Raw genomic sequence first — 18,647 nt, 5'->3', positions numbered from 1 at the left:
CCGCCGCTTTACGGCAAGCAGGGAGCCGCCCTACCTGAGGGAGGGAGGGGGCGGCCATGAGGGGGGAGCCCTGCTGCAGCCCCCCGGGGTTTTTGGGGGGGGTTTATAGGGAGAGGTGCTCGGTGCGGGCTCGGAGGGCTCCCAGCCGGGTTTGCTTTGGCTCTAAGGTAACGAAGGAAAGTTTACTTTGTTAGCTCTTGTGAGGTGCTTGTCCCTGCCACCCTTCCCTACATAGAAGGGCTTTAACTCGTTGCTGGGCTCGGCTCAGCCCCAATTAGAGCAGGACCCCCTGTGCTCACCCACCTTGATTACCTGTAATATTCAGCAACTGGTAAAAGAACTGAAAACCCTAAAACAGGAACCTGTCAGAGTAAGCTACTAATCTCTTATTGCCCCCAGGGTGAAAGACAGGTGAGAAATGCAGTTTGCTTGCTCTCTGACCTCGATTACGTCCTGCTTCTGGCACACCAAGGTGGAGGCACCCCTCAGTGAGTGAAGGTAGATGATGTGGAGCTAGACCTGTGAACACCTTCCAGATGTGGAGATGACACGGAATGGCTACACTGCCATGCAGAAGGACCCCAGCAAGGTGGAGTAGGGCTGACAGAACCCTGATGAAGCTGAGCAAAAAAACATAAAGTCCTGCAACTGGGAGGGAACAAGCCCAGGCAGCAGTACAGGCTGGGGCTGATCACCTGGAAGCACCTCAGCAGTGAAGGATCAAGCTCACCATGAGACAACAGAGCATCAGGGGCTGGGTTAAGCAAGTTTACTGGAGCAGGGAGAGGTAAAAATCCTCCTTACATCCAGGTGTGGGCTCCCCTGTCTGAGAGGAATGGATAGGAAAGAGTCCCTGCAAAGATGATGAAAGGAGTGGAGCTTATGTGATAATATAGGGACGGAGGACTGGAACTGCTGAGCCTGGAAAAGAAGGTTATGGGGGAGAATCTTAGTGTGTATCTATAGCAGATTGAGGGAACAAAGAAGAGGGAGTCAAACTTCCCACTAGTGCTGAAAGACAGGACAAGCGGAACTCCTGAGAGCAAGGCTAGGTGAGGCAGAACCCTGACTCTGAAATCCCCATTCCGTGTTTTGTCTCTCATAGCCCCCTGCCCTAGGTTGTATTGCACAAAGTTCAAGAAAAGTCACTTACTCGAAAAGGTGAAATTGTGAAGACTACTTTCATAAACATCTTTATGTATTTAAACATCTTAGAAAGAGGAGGGGAGAAAACAGAAGCTTCAGCCACACACTGGTTCAGCTTTGTGTAAATATTTAAAAAAAAAATTCAAGAATCTGCCCTTTTATTGGAGTAGACCATGATCGTGATATAATTGTACAGAGCACTTCGTGGAACAGACATCCTGCTGTGGCAGGAACAGAGTTAAACAGATACAACATGTGTAACATGAATGCGTTATGAAATAACTGTTAATACGCACACCACTGTTCACTGTTACTATAGCTCTTGAATAAATAACTCAATAAATTTAAACAAATTTATCAACGTAGAAGTTTAATGAAAAAATAAAAATTCAATTCCTGTTTTACACATTAAATACCGTAAGGAGACCTTAAATTAGACTTGCACTGCAAATAAAATCTCGAAGACCAATAAATACAGGCTTACAAATCAGAAAACCAAATCAGTTTCAATAAGGTATCACCTTTTACCGCTATAAAGCTGCACTGGCTCAACATGATGGTTCCCAAATTTTGGGAAACTTTTCTACGTATTAAATTCCTCAGACGATCTACAGTGCTAAAAACACAACTGACATTTTTTTCTCATGAAAGATTGCTTTTTTTAAAACGTGTGGGTAGAACATCACTAAGTTCAGAAGCAACATTTGTTACTGTGATCATCTGGGCTAGCAGAGCTACACCTACACGGTGAGTCCAGCAGCAGTATCACACCACAGTTCATCCCATGACAGCTTGAGCCAAGCCTGCTGGCATTACCAGTTCCCAAAGAATCTTGCACCTGAAGTAAGCAACGGTGCATCAGCTTCTCCGGTAGGCTGCAATTCAGGATGCTTTATTGCTGTGTCCATCAGCCCATTCCAGATATTTTAGTTGTGTCTCAAAGTTCAGAGACACACTGTGTGTCTCTTCACATAGTCTGAAGCTGATAAACTCTCAAGCCTTTTTTCAAAAGATAACCCTGATCATTTAGGGATTGAATAAAACTTTCAAAATCAAATACCTGGCGAAAAAAGACAAAGAAATATCAGGCTGAAAGTATTACATTTTATCTGGTACAAAGCAACATCAACAATTTAAAAGAATTGCAGTATTTACACATTACTTAGTGAACTATGCAGAGTAATGTATGTATTTATCCAAGTTCTGAAACAAACGGAAAATACAAGTACAATTTCTACAGTTCTCATTGATTTCCAAGTATTTATTCCATGTCTAGAACACTGAATGGGCAAAAAAATATTGTAGGAAGGCAAAATTAGAATTAATTCAATTAGCTACAAGTAACTAGTTGCTAAATGAATGTTCATTTGAGAGGAGTGGGCAATAACGCATCCTGAGGGCAATAACATTCAGTCAGACAGGGATCACACCAAATCTCCTATGTACAGCCCACATGTGGACAAGTTTGGAACTGAAGTCATCTTCCCCAGCAGACCAGGGTAGGTCGACCACGTAAGAGAAGAACAGCATTACTGGCCACAAAAAGTTCCATACAAAGAAATTCCTGGTCACTACTTCTCACTTTAACACTCCAATTTCAAAACTTCTACATTGGCATTTAAAGCTTTTGACCATGAAACAAGAAGTAGAATTAACTATCAATGTTTTTGTTTGGCTGAAGCCTCCCTCACAAGTACAGCATATAAACCTGTTACAGGACAAAATACATCTGTGGCCACACATCCTACATGATGTTCCTACCAAGTTACAGCATTCGGATGCCTGAAGCAGAACCAAAAACCCAAAGGGCACATCAGGGCCAGTGAAGGCCAAGCAGAAACCTCACTGCTCACAAATAGAACAGACACCACAACGGTCTAAATAAATAAATACACAAGAAATAATTTTGGCTGCTCTTTTTGAAGAGATGCTTGATTTCCATACTTACTCTTATCTGTAGCTCCTTAGCAATCTGCCGAAGCTGTTGCAATTCAAAGAGGTTGTTGTAAGTTCTTTCCGCAATGCTGTTGAGGGCAGAAATAAATCTCTTTGCTTGGGACCGATTGCTCATCCCAGACCCGTGCTGGGAACGTTCAAAGTCCAGTTTCCCAAACTCATCCGAGTAGGTTCCCAGCATGCTAAAATAAACATATGAATGGGAAGTAAGAGTAAAAATGCATGAAGTTCCTTCCTGAAACATAACTGCTTGAGATGCTTTTATTCCTAGGGGATGACTTCCTATCTAGGGAACGTAGATTATAGGGAACGTAGATTAAGCATCTGCCCAAATCACTTTTAAACTTAAGTTGTTCAACAGCAACAATAGGCAGTGAGCACAGGAGACAAAAATTTCTGGCAGCACCTCATCTCTAAATTACTGTGCACTGATATTCCTGACTGCTTTGGTGACACAGCTCAGAAGTTGAAGTGATAGCATTCAACTTTGGGCTGCTGTCGATTTTTAAACAAGTGTTCACAGCTCTGAACATTAGTACCATGGGCCTAAACTCAGTAAAGTCTTTTCTTCACTGTGTTTGCCTGTCAGTATTAAAAAAAAAAAAGTCTTTCAATAACACCAAGATGATTTTTAAAGCACCGTGTATTACCTGTATTTCATTATTTCTATTACATCCTCAGCATCTTCCTTGGTACATTTCTCTCTTAATTCCAGCCTTGATCGTGCCTTAAAACAAAAACAACACAGAAAGGTATATTTAAGGTACTATACCTGATGTGAAGAAAGGCTACAGCCCTGCCCCATGCACACAATGATACAAGCACAAGACTTGGGAGCACAGAGATGGAGCCTGAGCCTATAGGATTCAAATGACAAGCCCCTTACTTTTTACAGCATTTCAATGTCACATTCTTCAAACACACATTATCACCAGGTTAGAGTTTATTTGCTTTTTAAGAGCACATTCTTGGGAAGCAGCACAATAACACAAATAACGTTATTAAGGCATGGTGTTATGAAAAGCAGGAACAGTCTGAGTTCAAGATGGGCAGCAGCTTGTCCTTGCCTGCACCTACTTGCCCTCCTTTTAGAGGAGCATGATAGGTTTTATTTCTACCCCCTTAAGGGTGCTTTACCTCTTAAGAGGCTTTAAACAACAGTAGCTCTTAAGCATTTGTAAGTCTCTTATATCTTAAAAAAAAGCTGTGAGAAAATATGGGATATCAGTATCAGTTTAGGAATAATCTTTTTGCTTTCAACCCTTAAGTACCACAGCTTGAATTTACCTCAGTAAGTCGAATCAGTGACTCCAGCTGCCTTGTGGTGATTGGCGTGCTGTCTGCTCCTTGGTTCTGCTTCCGAAGCTCAAGGTAGAATTCCTGGAGGACCTGAGCAGCTTCTGGAGATAGCTTTGGGTGAACGTACTGCCGAGCGTATCCGACGTACTTCCTCAGCAGCTGATGTGGAATGGCATCGAAGTTTTCTCCTGGTGAAATCTAACCCAATTACAAACAGAAGTCTTAGATTTTTGGATTTTCTGTCAGAATCCTATAACATACAAGTTTTAACATAAAAATTTCATCATCTAGGCTTTATCTGATGAAATCTTCATGAAGCTCTGAACATGGTGCCACACGTGAGCTGTGTTCCTTTAAAGTCCCTACACCGTGTTAAGACAATGCCATTTCAGAACAAGGAGCAGCAGCTATTAATTTCCATTTGTTAGTGTCAAAGGTCACCTAGCTATGTCAAGAATTCTCTCAGAAAGGGAAAATACAATTTCCCAATTGTTGCAGTATACACCTCTATAGAAGTATAAGCCTTCACATTTCCCAGAGCGCAAGGGTTTAGCTCCCAGAGGGGTCTATTTCTCGGAGACCTGGCATTTAGCAATATCAGCCCTGAAACTAACCACTGAAATTTAGTAACAAAATATCAGTTCCTTCCCAAATTCCTCAATCTATCTCAGTCTGCAGATGTCCAAGTACTTGTCCAAGCACTTACACTGCTTTACTGAGATTCAGTATTTCACAGCACGTGATGTAAAATTATTACACCCAATCTAGTTCTGTAGCTCCTTACTGAAATCTAATACAGCAAATTCGATTTCACACAAAATACCTTCCCTCTACCCCAAATAAGAACAAACAGAAGGAAAAAAGCAACTCAGCTGTTAAACTCTTTCCATATGAATTGGCACAATTTTAGCAACTCCAGCATGGTGGATAATGGTAGCTACAATAAATAAATAGCTATTTGCAGAAACTGGTGGCTGGGTCTTAATACTTCTTGAATTCAGAGCCAGTTGTGATGAGAAGAATGGGAGTAGGAGACGGAAGACGTCTAGCAGGTTGAGGTTGCCAGGTCCCACTGCAAGGAGCATCACAGAAACAGGCACTGCAACGGTCACAGGACAAGTCCTACCTTAAGCCTTTCAAGCAGTGGCCGATCAGAAACAACTTCAAGAACAGAGCGATCCTGCAGGCTGGCACGACTCACAACGGCGCTGCTGCACGCTGCCTGCTTTCCAGCTCGGATAGCCATCACGTGCTCGGACAGCAAATGATCATGATCTTCATTTGGGGTGTCCAGCAAAATGAAAACCAAATCAAATCTTGACAGCAAAGCACTCCCCATTCTAGAGTAAAGACAAGAAAACCACACAATCCTTGTATTAATGTAGAAAAACAACAGCAACCCTGCTCTGCTTCAAAAATATTTAGAGAATTGTGTCCTTTTCATTCAGGACAAAGCAAAACAGCAATTTCTCTCCTAAAACAACATGAAAACTTATTACAACAAGCTTGTGTTCAAGCTCAAGGAAACTAGAAGTCAATTAAACCCAACTGCAAGACTGTCTGAAGCACCTGCTCCCGAATTTGGATCATATAAGCAGCATTTCAGAAAGTGCTCACTTTAAGTTCTCAGACACCGTTTTGGCTTTGTTATAATGCCCTCCAACGGGGTTTGCTGCAGCAATGATAGATGTCCTGGCTGGTAAGCTACAAACAATGCCAGCTTTGGCAAGGCTGATACTTTGCTGTTCCATGGCTTCCAGCAGAGCCTGGTGTTGGCTTCCCATCTTATCAAATTCATCTATTCCACAAATACCTGGAAACAAAACAGGGTAAAGGCTTATTAGGAAACACATTAACTAAGGGACAAGTGTATGCCACAATCCAGTGCAACATCAGAACTCCACTCAGAGTCTGGGTACTGCAGATCTTGGACCAAGCCTCCATTTCAGCAAGGTCTGTTTCCATTCCAAGCTGCTGCAGCTGAATCATTACAAAGCTGGCTTGGCTTGCAGAGGCAGTGTCTTGGCTACTTATTAAGATGCCAAAACAAGCTGTTTGTAAAAGCAGAAATAAATGGCCAACCTCATAAGCAAGCTGTTTTTCAAAAACAATAAGACTCCAGTAGCTGCCCTTAAGTCAGAGATTTCTCACGAAGGAAATCCTAGTTCTTCACCACATGAAATAACACTGGTATGCAGATTGCAGAACTGAAGTTTTATACACATCCTAAGCCCTAAGAAAGCAGGAACCACTTCTGTAGAAGTCACTGGAGAAGCTCAGAACTTCCCAGATTGGGAAAGCCACTACCATACTTCAGATTTACATCTTTAATCCCCAATTATGCAAGCACTGTAGTTAACAACTTCTGACCCAGCAGCACCTCCCACCACCATGTTTGTTCATACGAAACCTATGGCATTACAAACATTACCTTGATCTCCAAGCACTAAAGCCCCAGCTTCCAAGGCAAAATCTCCCGAAGCACCATCTCTAGACAGTGTAACAGTCAGGCCAGAGCTGGTGGAAGTATTACCGCAAACATACACACCTCGAGGAGCAACGTTACACACTGCCTGGAATTAAGAAAAAACACTTTTTTTCTCATAAGCCTTACTCTAGAGAAACAGTACAAAGCAAAACCAAATCTCTTTCTTTCCATTTAACATAGCCCAACAGTAAAGCTGTAACTCCTTGCAACCCAAAAGACATGTTTCTACACAGTTTTTGTCTCAATATTTGTACTTAGCCACACCTACTGTGTTATCAAAACTACTTGGACTTGGGGCTCAACACCTGCACCCAACGTGTGTGGAAATGCTTGGGAACATCCAATCCATCACAGAATTGCAGATACACAGTTTCTGTATTTTCAGGCCCCAGGGCTTATTTAGGCTAACAGCTTATCTGGCTGGCTAACACAAGCTGGTTGTGGGGGGAAGTATCATTTCTTCCACAACTACGGGATGAAGGAGAGGCCTCATCTCTGCCATGCCCCTAGTATCCAGAAAACAGCTTGGGCTTTGAAAGGACTGGCAAAAGACACGCATGTTGCGGTTAAGTTTGTTTAGAAAACAGTTATCATTAGAGATTTACTGGAAAAATTCAGTTACTGGTGCTTGTTCTATTCAAAAGATAACACCCAAAGCATATTTGCTCAGTACCAGGTAAGTGACAGGCACTGACAATTGAATTAAAAAACAAACAGAAGACAAGAACAAAACCAGCAAAACCCACCACAAACTGGTTCCTACACAGCTCTGTTCTTGTCCTTGTGATTTTTTTTTCTGTGGCAGTGATGATAGAAAGGAGGTTTGTCTCAGGGTCTTATCTGAGGAATACGCTAATGGCATTACTTAGTATTATGTGGGGGAAAAAAGCCAAAATCATTTATTATGTACCAGATATTCCCAATTTAGTGAAAAAAATCATTTTATCAGGATGCTTGCACATACATCTGTCACTTTGGTTAAATTATATCAAGGCACATCTGTGGTGTAAATGCCTGAAGTAACTAGGAATATAAAACTAACATTCACACTTTTAAGGAAAAGGTACAGCATTGAAGAGGCTTTCAGGGTAGGGCATAACTGCATTATCTGAGCATTCCCTAGGCTCCCAACCTTAGATGCTATCGCGCTGGGGAAACTTGGTGTGCTAGCTCTAAGGAACACCACGGAGCGTGGAGTGGAGTGGAGACACCACGGCCAGGCTCTGTAATCAGGTGGGGCCTCGATTGTTCTTGTGCACAAAGCTGCACTTTTTGCCACCCTGAGCCAAAGATCTGTCATGTTTTGACAAATGCTGTACCCTAGTGTACTTTTTGCTCATTATAATATCATTATAATACCAAAACACACCTCCATCCCAAAAGCTACCCGCCTCCAAGGTGCGACCACCCCTCACTGAGCATGCGCTCTGAATTTCTCGGAGCCTATTACTTTAAACGGAGACGGGAAAACTTTACACCAATCATAACTAAGATATGCTTGACTAGAGCCACTCAAGCTCCACCTAAAAGATAGAAAATAATATAAATTGCCCCAAGAGAGAGGGGATGTTAGGGAAGATACCATCGTCAGGGGAGATACCATCCCAAGGACATACAACATCCTTAGGACCTCCTGACTCCTGGGATCAGTCGACGGGCTGAGCCTCTCTTCCCCCCCCATTGGGACGCCTTTGGGTGAGATCTGAATATTTGCTTATAAATCTCTATAGAGTCTTTGATCCTTTTAACGCGTTTATTTCTAGGCTGCGCACCTAGAACACCTAGAACACCTAGAACACCTAGAACACCTAGAACACCTAGAACACCTAGAACACCTAGAACACCTAGAACACCTAGAACACCTAGAACACCTAGAACACCTAGAACACCTAGAACACCTAGAACACCTAGAACACCTAGAACCCGCACCTAGAACCCGCACCTAGAACCCGCACCTAGAACCCGCACCTAGAACCCGCACCTAGAACCCGCACCTAGAACCCGCACCTAGAACCCGCACCTAGAACCCGCACCTAGAACCCGCACCTAGAACCCGCACCTAGAACCCGCACCTAGAACCCGCACCTAGAACCCGCACCTAGAACCCGCACCTAGAACCCGCACCTAGAACCCGCACCTAGAACCCGCACCTAGAACCCGCACCTAGAACCCGCACCTAGAACCCGCACCTAGAACCCGCACCTAGAACACCTGTGTATTTCATGCATACTAGCTTGCTTTTGCAGATAGTCACTATCACCGGCAATCCAAAAGAACCTGATTATCTGTTGCTGTAATAAACCATACTTGATTGCATTGTGATAGCTCTCATTAATGCAACTAGGGTGAGGGTGGTTATCCGTGATAGTTCAGTGTTCTGAATCTAACCAGACCCCCAGACGGTTAATGCATTGTTGGTGAATGTCTGAGCGGACCCTCAGGTGGTTAATACGTTTTTGGTGAATGTCCGAACGGACCCCTAGTTTTGGTGAATGTCCGACTGGTTCAGTACTCTGAATCCAACCGGGCCCGTAACGGTTAATCAGCTACACCCCTTTAACGCGACAACATCTTAACATGACACATTCAAGTTTAAAAAAATCTGAGTCTCTTTAATGAAGTAGAGAATACTGCAAGTCTAGGAAAATTCTGCCCCCCCTTTTGCTTCACAGTAACCACAGGAAAAGACGTGGAACTTTAAAACCATTCCGTTTAAGATACATTCTGCTGTTAACTGGCTTTGCAGTCATGCAAAAAAAATGCCCACCAGGACTGAGATGCAAGCATAGGAACAGGTTCCTTCCCTGAAGAGCAGAGATCTGGGCCAGCCACACAGAAATAGGATAAGAGGAGGGAAATAAGCCTCACCGGAGGTGAACAGCATGGTGGTTCTAAAAATGCCCTTGTTTTATATGACAGTGGGATAGCTACATGAATAAAGTGAGACACCTCACCAAGAAGAGAAGTTGGTGAAAGGAGCTAGCAAGGGCAGGACAGCAACAACACGAAGTACTTTAAAGTCCACAGGCTTGACTGAGTATCTCTGCTTTGAAAATGTTTTAACTAGACGATTCTCTGGAAAGAATGGACTGCAGAAAATCCATTTGGGTGCTATACACTACACCAGAGGCATGCTGTTTGAAGACACATCTCCAGCCCTGCAAAGAAACCTTTTGGTCTTCGTGCAGCTACCCTACAACACTCAAAAGAAGGTAGCAAGGAATTACTGAAGAATACAATCATACAGTAGTAAGAAATCAACTCATACTTGCAACATTTGACTTTTTCCTAATCCTGGATCTCCAACGACCAGAACATGTGGATCTCCTCGAACCGGGATTCTGTTCTTGTCATCAACAAACTTCTGACATCCTCCAAACAATGCCAGGGCCAAGCCTGCCTTTACAATCTGTAGGAGTACACACCAACATAGTCAGTATTCGGTGATTGTGATCAGTACTGACAGCTCCCCAGAACTGCTTGTAGTAACCCCTCTCTTCTGGATGGCTGAGCTTAAATCCCAAAAAAAAGTTGCAAAGGTATAAGGCTGCCACTTCACTGTTAGTTCACGCACTGGAACAACACTGAAGAGTCACCCATAAATACAGCCCCTGCCCCTTCCCTCTACACCCGAGAAACTTTACAAATCCTGTAGGAGTTTACTGTGGCATAAACATTTCAGCCTGAAGTTGCAAAGTAGAGCTGGCAAACTGCTTACCTCATGGCCATAGATGGCAGGACAAAGGGAGCTGAAAAACAAAGCATACAGTGACATACAGAACAGAGATCTCACGGTACTACTAAATAATCACTTGTTCTCTCTCTCGTCCCAGAACACTTTTCTAAGTACAACATTTTTGCTTAGCTGTTGATGTAGTTTAAATGTAAAAACAGTACCATATTTCTCAAAAATTTTAGATAACCAGATATACTTGAAGCAACATGAAAAGTCTTTTGAGTTTGCACAACTGCAAAGGACTGTTTTCCTAGTGGTCACTGCACTGTTGTGATTTTTATCAAATAACTACCTACAAGCCTCCTTCTAAAGATTCTGCAGTTTTGTGTTCTTTGATTCCACTGGCAGGACCTGAGGGACAGCCCAGCTAGAGAAGCACTTCTCCATCTGAACTGAGGGTCTTTCACACCCAGTAATCACTGCCACACAACTTACTTCACAATGAGCCTGAAGAGATTTTCCTCAGCTTGGATTTCTTGAACAGCATAGAGGTCCTTAAGCGAAAACTCCATGAATGATCTCTGAAAAGTCTCATCATCAAAGTTCTTTATTTTTTGTCCTTTACTGTTGCTGACAGAATTCGCCTCAATGTACAGCAGGAACACACACTTGTCGTTCTTATTTTTAGAAGCTGTTAGAAAGATTGATAGACATTGAGGAAGAAGTTTTGCATTTTCAATACTGATGTTATTTACAAACGGCACAGGGCAATTCAGAAATATTTAGCAGACATATCTACAGCCTCTGTTTTGCATATTTAAGTAGTTGGACACCTGCTTTTTTACAAAAATTGATGCAGAGTGAGTAAAAGCTTCTAGCCACCTTTGTTCTTTAAGTTCCTTGCATTTAGGTCCATAACACATTTTACTGGATTTGAGGGGAAATGCTGTGTGTTTATGCATTTTTCTCCCAACATAAGGGAAGTCTTCCAGGAATTTTAAATTATATTACTCTAGGCAAGTAAAAGATCATACACAAGATTTTCCCACTCAGTATTTACAGAAAAAAATATTTACAGAGTGCAGGACAATTGAACATACATGTATACCTTAATAATTAAAGGTTTTCTGTATGCTCTAGAGAATGATAACTGAGCAGTGAATGTAGGCTCACAGTAAATCCCAACTGCAGTTCCCTACAGCATGTTCATTCTATTACAGCTACGCACAACATGCTTCTTCGTTTTTGGGGAAAACAACAATTCTAAGATTTCTCTAGGGAGAACTATACTGAAAAAGGTAATATGCCTTCACAGTTGTATGATGGCTTTTCTGTAACTTGAAGGAGGCATTGAAGCAAAAAGATTAAACAAATGATGAGCCTAGATGAGACTTCAGGAAATAAGGATGCCCCCCTTGCCATGTGAGCAGTTCAGAGAAGGCTTCACTATCAGCTGACTCACCATAAAACACCACATGTCAGGACTGGAACTTGAAGACTACAGTTAAATATAGACCAGTGGGTTGCAAAAGACAAACTCCCTCTATCAGTGGACATTTGAGACAGCACTCCCCTTGAGCAGCGAGGCAGATTGCCTTTTCAAAATGACACCTTGGTACGAAACTTTGGGAACTTCTTAAATACACTTAATGCTTTTACAACTTTGAGAGCTCAAATGAAAGAGGACAGCTGTTCATCCTGTTGGGAAATCACTAGAAAAAAAAAATAAAAACCACAAAAAAGTATTCCAAGATGTGTCTTTTACCTTCCTCAGTGCTCGACACCTTAACTATCCCTGTAATTGTGACCACATCTCCTGGCACACAGCTGTCCACCAGATCTTGAACCAGTTCACATTCGATTGTGCGAGGGATTCGGCCTGCTTCTCGCTGATCATCTGACATGAGCTCCTGTACCCTGCAACACACGTGGTAAGCGCTCATTCCATGTGTTACGTTATGTGGTAACACCACGTGTTACAGATTCTGGCATAGAGAGAATGGCATACACTGAGAAGGGGGGCACCAGAAATGTCCTGATCAACACTAGAAACAGTGGTGCTGAACTTGAGAAACAGGCTTTTTCAACTCAGACTTAAGCAAACGGGCATATAACATACTAAAAACCCAAAAGACAGTAACAACCTACTCCTGAAATAATAATTGATGTGGACTTCAGATTTTCTAGCACTGGTGTGTTCATGTAGAAATATGTACGGTACGTGAAATAAGATGGACTTTATTTACAAAGTTAGGAGGTCAGACATGATAGCTCCAGTGAATGCTTAATTGGCATTTTAACCCTAGAAAATGCCACGAAGTTCCTCAGACCACAGCAAGAACAGCAGTGCGCTCTGTGCAGTTGCAGGCCAGCAGCTAACAAGTTCTTTAAAAGGTTCAGATTTTGACCCTGCGCATAGAGTCCTGAAAATTTTCCTAGAAGCTTAGCATAAAGCTTCTCTTAAGCTGTGATGAACAGCACCCTCTACAGCTACTCACAAGAATTTCAGCACTATTTTTAATGAGTTCTAAAACACTTATTACGGAAAGTTCTTCAAAAAATACACCTGGATGACATTTGGCATAAGACTTGACACTGAGCACATGAACTTACAGAATCTGAACACAACCAGAGGAAAGCAGTAAGAGTTCTGTTTCTGTTCAGGTAAGCTTACTGCTTACCTGCAGTAAGCTAATAGGATGAGCAAAACACAGAGCAAACTCTCCCGAACATGTATTATGGGACAAGAGCAGCATGGTCACAGTACAGCAGAACCAAGGAAACGATAAGAAACATTCAGTTCGTTCAAGTCAAGTGTCACAGCTGACAAATAATTTAACAGGGCTTTCCTAACTGACTTTCAGTTCATTAAAAGGAATTATTAAATATTAGATGTAACTAAAAATATTGTAGAAAGTCTACAAAGAGCACAAACTTAATATTTCTCAAAGAACTCATGTTAGGAGGAATTCCCAAGAAACTATTACATTGTTCAGGGTTCATATACAAAGTACACTATTTCTGTGATAAAACAACTGCTTTGTAACAATCTTTGAAGAGTGCTTACTGCAAAAGAGTAAGGAGATTAAAATGACACAATGTAACATAAAATGAGCTATCCTGTTGCTTTTTGACTACTGTGTTTGTTAACACAGAGGAGGGAAGAGATGCTTACTTAATGGACTGCCAGTCCACTGTTGTGGTTAAAGGAGAGCTTCTGTCGGGTGTGAATGACCGACCACGGCACTCAGGTACAAGGCACTGTAAAAAAATTAATTCTAATTCATTCTTAGTTGTTGCTTTTTTAATAGCAGTTTTAAAATGCCTTTTTATTTTTCAGAAAAAAAGCAAGACAACAATATCGATTATCACAATTTAAGGAAAAAAATCATTAAATTAATACTACAGACTAACACATAATTAACAAAGAGCTATCAAGCACAGACAGCTGATCCTTGGCTCAGTTAGAGCAAACACAGGTAATTTGTATGATCCCCTGATTCATGGGAGTTTCTCCAAACTGCTTTTGTTTCAGTAGTATACACTTTTTTCAAGGTTATGCACTAATTCAAAGCTGGATGGTAAGTTTTTCCGGTTTTGTTTTTTAAATGTGTCACATTTTTAGGCTAGCTTTAAATATCAGAACTAATTCCCCTTTCACCACCCTTTCTCATCCTTCAGTGCCCACTGGTGTTGCCGTTTTCCAAATCCCCACAGAAATGCAAGAGGGAGAAGTATGAGCTCGGGCAATTCTAACTTACCTTCGTTGGAAGCGTGTATTTTCCATCAGGCAGAGGAACGCTCTGAACATCTCCGCATGTGCCACAGACGAAGGCGAGCTTTGTGCACAGAGGCTTAATGTTGCTGACGCGCACAACGGTACCCCGCAAGGCGATGTACTTCCCATAGCAGTTGGCCCGGATGTTTTTCAGCTGAGTTAGAGGGTCGTAGTTGTACACCCTACACAGAAGTTAGCATTTGAATCCCTACCAGCACTTTGAATCCCTGCCAGCTATACATTTTGGTTGTATAGTGACACCTGGAAACAACCAAGACTACCAAAATCACAGAAAATACTTAATAATAATCATGTATAACTGCCTTTGAATTATTCCCAGTTAATAGCAGGGTTTAGACTTGTGACAAAAGAATCAAAGATTCATGTCTGTGTTCCAAAAGATGCCTTTTTCATCTACAGGTTTTCCGAAACACAGTTCAGTACCTAATTAAAAGGGTGCAGTTTTATAGCAACAAAGCTTAAGAATATATCAGAGTCTGGCAAACTCCCCGATTAATTTGACCTGCTGTGTCAAAACCTGCTGGGACCAGCAGAAAAAAAAAATAAATCACACTCAAATAGAGCTAATACCCCCGTCTCCCTCAGAATCCCAAGGTCTGAGACTATTTTCTGAAGAGGAAAGTGTTTCATTAGGAAACCAACAGAAGTCACATTTTCACAGTGATAACAACAGTTAAGATTCTTGGATGTATGTGCTTTTTCAAAAATTAGTGTAGTTTCAATTCCTTCATTTCAAGTAAAAGGTTAAATAATTAGAAACATTCTGGAAGCTTCCTATCAGTAACCCCTTAATAGATGTAAGCTAAAATGAAACAACAAATCTTCCTCTACCACTGTCAAAATACAGGCAATAATAAATATCGCCCACTGTAGTTTAGGTACACACCAAATCAACTCCTTTTTGAAGGCGAGCCTTTTACTACCAAAAGGCTAGATTCTTTTGAATCCTTTCCTAATTTCTCTAGTCAACATCAGAAATGTAACTATATTGCTGTTTTTAATGAACACGTGTTTCACAGAATAGTTGCTCTACTTGTAAGTTACTTCTCTATGTATAAACTGTTTCTTCAGCTTACAAGCAGGTTTCTTTTTGCCTTTGCCTTCCCCAGGACAGCTTAGCTTCTGTCATTGCAAAGGTAAAAACGTAGACTGTTCTTCTGGAAATATCTTCACAGGGTCAAGTCTCTCTATTAAATAAGCCTTTAGCACCATGCATGGACACTGATGATCACTACAGAAGAGGCAAAAGGCTCTTCCTGAAAACAAAACACTCAACACCTATTACCTGGCATGAATGAGAGGCACATTTATTACAGCTTCTCCATCAAGCGGCAATCCTTCCTGCACCTGCAGCTCCGCAGCATGCCTTTCAAGGTCCTTTGTTAGCACCTAGACAGAAGAGCATAAACTTCATATTCCTTACAACACGGGTTCAACTGGCTACCGTTCGGTTACTGTCAGACCCGTTGAAGTCTGAAGAGCTCTCTGCTGTCCAGCAACCCCCACTAAACAGCATTTTCCTGCTCCTGAACAGTTCTAAGATTTGTTTTAAAAGGAATTTAAGATTGTGTTTCTTGAATTATAAAATGAGTGTTTACAATAGTCTTCAATGCTGGTCAATGCATGGAGCTTTGTTTGACAAGAACAAAAGCACCTGAGAATTTGCCTTTCAACAAGCAGTGAAATGCTCCTTTAAAAGACCCTGAACAGAGCCAGGAATTCTTGCACCCGCTCATCACTCACCCATCAGGCATGGCTCTTCTGTGTGAGGTCAGATAACTAGCACAAGTAACTCACAGCCCATTGATAAAAACAGGAATTAGAAGTCACTGACGTATCTGTTACAACTACATTTAGTTTTAGCCAACTGCTTTGACTACGACTAAGCAAAAGACACTAAAACCAACGAATTTTCAGATCAGGATTTTGCAGACCATACAGAAATAGTGTAGAGATGGAAGTTATTGAGTTTTGATTGAACAAAAGATTTCCGTAAGACAGAAAAAAAATATAGAAAATATAGAAAATATATAGAAAATATAGAAATTTGTTTTTATATCATAATTGCCTTAAAGTCCCCCAGATTCTTTTCATTATGAGGGGTGTGCTCACATATTAGAGCTTCACATTTACCTGGTGAATTGCTAGACCCATACACTGCAATGTTTTCTGAGGCATATCCCGTAACTCAGCAGATACATTTGGTATTGATTTAGTTAATTCTTTATCTTCTATCAGGTCCTTATAATCCACTAGGATACTTCCTTTTCTTTCTATTTCATCCTGCAAAACATTTAAAGTTATCAGATACACTTCAAAATATAAACACAATACATCCAAATCATGTCATAAACATTTCACATCTGTGATGTAGATTATCTTTGATAGAGAAAATATAATTATCTAAAGTCACTGCATCAACAATGTATATAAACAGACATATTTTACCTTATCATAAAGGTCAATGCGTTGCATGAAAAATTTTTCAAAGGCTTGAGTCTTCAGGACAAAAGGAGACTTGTCAGCATAAGCTAATCAGAAACATGCTACGTTAATAATTGACAGAAAGAATTATTTCAATTTCACAAAATACAGAAAACAGCAATTTTTGTTCCCTTCTTTTTCTGCGTTCCAGAACTGAGGAAGATGACTGATCTCTACAGTCCCGCAGTAACGTCTTGTTACAAGGTGTGTTATAAGAGAGCTGTCTGTAGGATGACCGAGGTCAAGCACACAGGGGCAGGAAAAGCTCCACAGAGACACAAAGATTCCAGCCTTTGACAGACCGCACGCTATAACGTACCTAACTGAGCAATTTAAGAAAGATCCTATTTTACACTACTTAAGATTTCTTTCCAATGTTTGAAGTCCAGAGATTACAGCGTGCTACAAGACCGAAACCTGTGTCACCAGAACGTGACACAAATGCTTTCTCTTCCACTTATCCCCTCTACTTATAACCCACTACAGAGAAAACGGAATAGGATATTTGCTGTATGTAATTTTGGTCTAAAAATACCTTCAGAAAAGTAAAGTTTCCAGCCCTTATATGGAATAAATTGGTCCAATGTTGACTGAACTAGTCGAGATGTTACTGAAAGAGATGGAAATTGGGATTAGAACAATGTGGACACTAAGACTTGGCAAATTTTATTGTCAGTGAAACTTTAAAGCAGCAGAAGGCAAGCAGTGCCATTGCCCAGCACACAAGCGGGCCACAAGAGGTTGCCCAGAAGACAGGGAAGAGCCAGCTCACCAGGTTGGGGCATTCTCTTCCAATCTGCCTTTTGTCCTCCTTGTCCTCCTCGTCCTCGCCATCCTCCTCGCCATCCTCCTCTCCACCCACCTCTCCATCCGCCTCGCCACCCCTGGAAGCCTCTCCCCCGGGCAGCCCCCCTTCCCCTGACATCTGCACTCATTTTTCTGTAGGGGCATCAGCTCAGGGCAGTAACAACGGGCAGAAAATTTACAAATTATTGCTACTGGGGACAAGAGCCTGAGGGGAGGGGAGGGGGAGATCCTCCAAGCCTTGGGGTCCGTCTCCAAAACACAGGGGGATCCCCTCAAGCCTTGGGGTCCCTCCACAGGCCTTAAGGCCCCACTTATAGGACTTGGGGTCCCCCTTCCAAGCCTTGGGGTACCCTCCCAAGCCCTTAGGGACCTACTCAAGATTTGGGGCCACCATTAGAGGCCTTGGGGCCTTAAGACCCCACTTATAGGATTTGGGGTCCCTCTCCCAGTCCCGGGATCCCCCTTCCAAGCCTCTGAGTCCCCCCCCAAGCCTAGAGGGACCTGCTCAAGGTTCGAAGTCCCCACTCCAGGCCTTGGGGTCCCCCTTGTCAGATTGAGGATCCCCCTCCCAGCCCCGGAGGCCCCCTTCCAAGCCCTGAGGGACCTGCTCAAGGCTTAAGATCCCCCCCTCCACCCCTTGCGACCCCAGTTCGAGGCCCTGGGGCCTCCCTCAAGTCCTTGGGGTCCCACTTGCAGGACCTGGGGTCCCCCTTCCAAGTCTTCGGGTTCCCCTCCGAACCCCAGGAGGATCCGGGGGGACCCTTCAAGCCCCGGGGGGTCCCTCCCGCGGCCTGCCCCCCTCAGCCCTCACGGAGCGACCCCTCGCCGCCTCCGCTCCCCTCAGGAGCCCGCCCGCTTTGGCGCCCAACCGCCACTTCCGGCCGTGCCGCCAATCCCCGCGGAGCGCGCGGCGGCCCCGCCCCCTCGGCGCCGCGTTGCCATGGAGCCGTGAGGGCAAGCGGCGACGCGCATGCGCTCTGGCGCGGCGGAAG

General features: G+C 42.8%; 1 protein-coding gene and 1 long non-coding RNA gene across 3 annotated transcripts; one reads left to right on the top strand and one right to left on the bottom strand.

Moving 5' to 3' along the window:
- Window positions 1–4: 4 nt before the first annotated feature.
- Window positions 5–1,641, top strand: LOC137853315 (uncharacterized). The gene is made up of 2 exons (XR_011094375.1): window positions 5–167; window positions 400–1,641. It is a non-coding gene; the product is annotated as an uncharacterized lncRNA (long non-coding RNA).
- MCM8 (minichromosome maintenance 8 homologous recombination repair factor) lies at window positions 1,288–18,517 on the bottom strand. 2 transcript variants are annotated; one of them, XM_068675555.1, is made up of 19 exons: window positions 18,006–18,517; window positions 17,621–17,943; window positions 17,384–17,458; window positions 16,813–16,895; window positions 16,498–16,647; window positions 15,650–15,753; window positions 14,327–14,525; window positions 13,741–13,826; window positions 12,331–12,482; window positions 11,061–11,256; window positions 10,608–10,638; window positions 10,158–10,298; window positions 6,833–6,974; window positions 6,019–6,214; window positions 5,528–5,741; window positions 4,390–4,599; window positions 3,753–3,829; window positions 3,095–3,284; window positions 1,288–2,206 (listed from the first exon to the last, which is right to left on the bottom strand). In XM_068675555.1, the coding sequence occupies exons 2-19, from the start codon at window positions 17,781–17,783 to the stop codon at window positions 2,114–2,116; spliced, it is 2,502 nt and encodes an 833-aa protein (XP_068531656.1). In that variant the 5' UTR covers window positions 17,784–17,943; window positions 18,006–18,517; the 3' UTR covers window positions 1,288–2,113. The 2 variants fall into 2 exon arrangements, with proteins under 2 accessions (XP_068531656.1, XP_068531655.1); XM_068675554.1 differs by having other exon boundaries at window positions 17,621–18,517.
- Between the last annotated feature and the right edge of the window lie 130 nt (window positions 18,518–18,647).

This window comes from Anas acuta, chromosome 3 (assembly GCF_963932015.1).
Source record: "Anas acuta chromosome 3, bAnaAcu1.1, whole genome shotgun sequence".
Taxonomy (NCBI): Eukaryota; Metazoa; Chordata; class Aves; order Anseriformes; family Anatidae; genus Anas; species Anas acuta.
The sequence above is the reverse complement of the archived record's forward strand: the minus strand, read 5'-3'. Positions and strand labels throughout refer to the sequence as shown.

What these genes read in the sequence shown, in the direction of transcription:
- MCM8 (XM_068675554.1), bottom strand. Translation starts at nt 17,783, where the DNA reads ATGAGTGCAGATGTCAGGGGAAGGGGGGCTGCCCGGGGGAGAGGCTTC. An exon ending in TGGGTCTAGCAATTCACCAG is followed by an intron (nt 15,754 to 16,497) that starts GTAAATGTGAAG and finishes TCTTCTGTCTAG; the next exon opens with GTGCTAACAAAGGACCTTGA. An exon ending in CACTGCTTGAAAGGCTTAAG is followed by an intron (nt 4,600 to 5,527) that starts GTAGGACTTGTC and finishes TAATTGGGTTAG; the next exon opens with ATTTCACCAGGAGAAAACTT.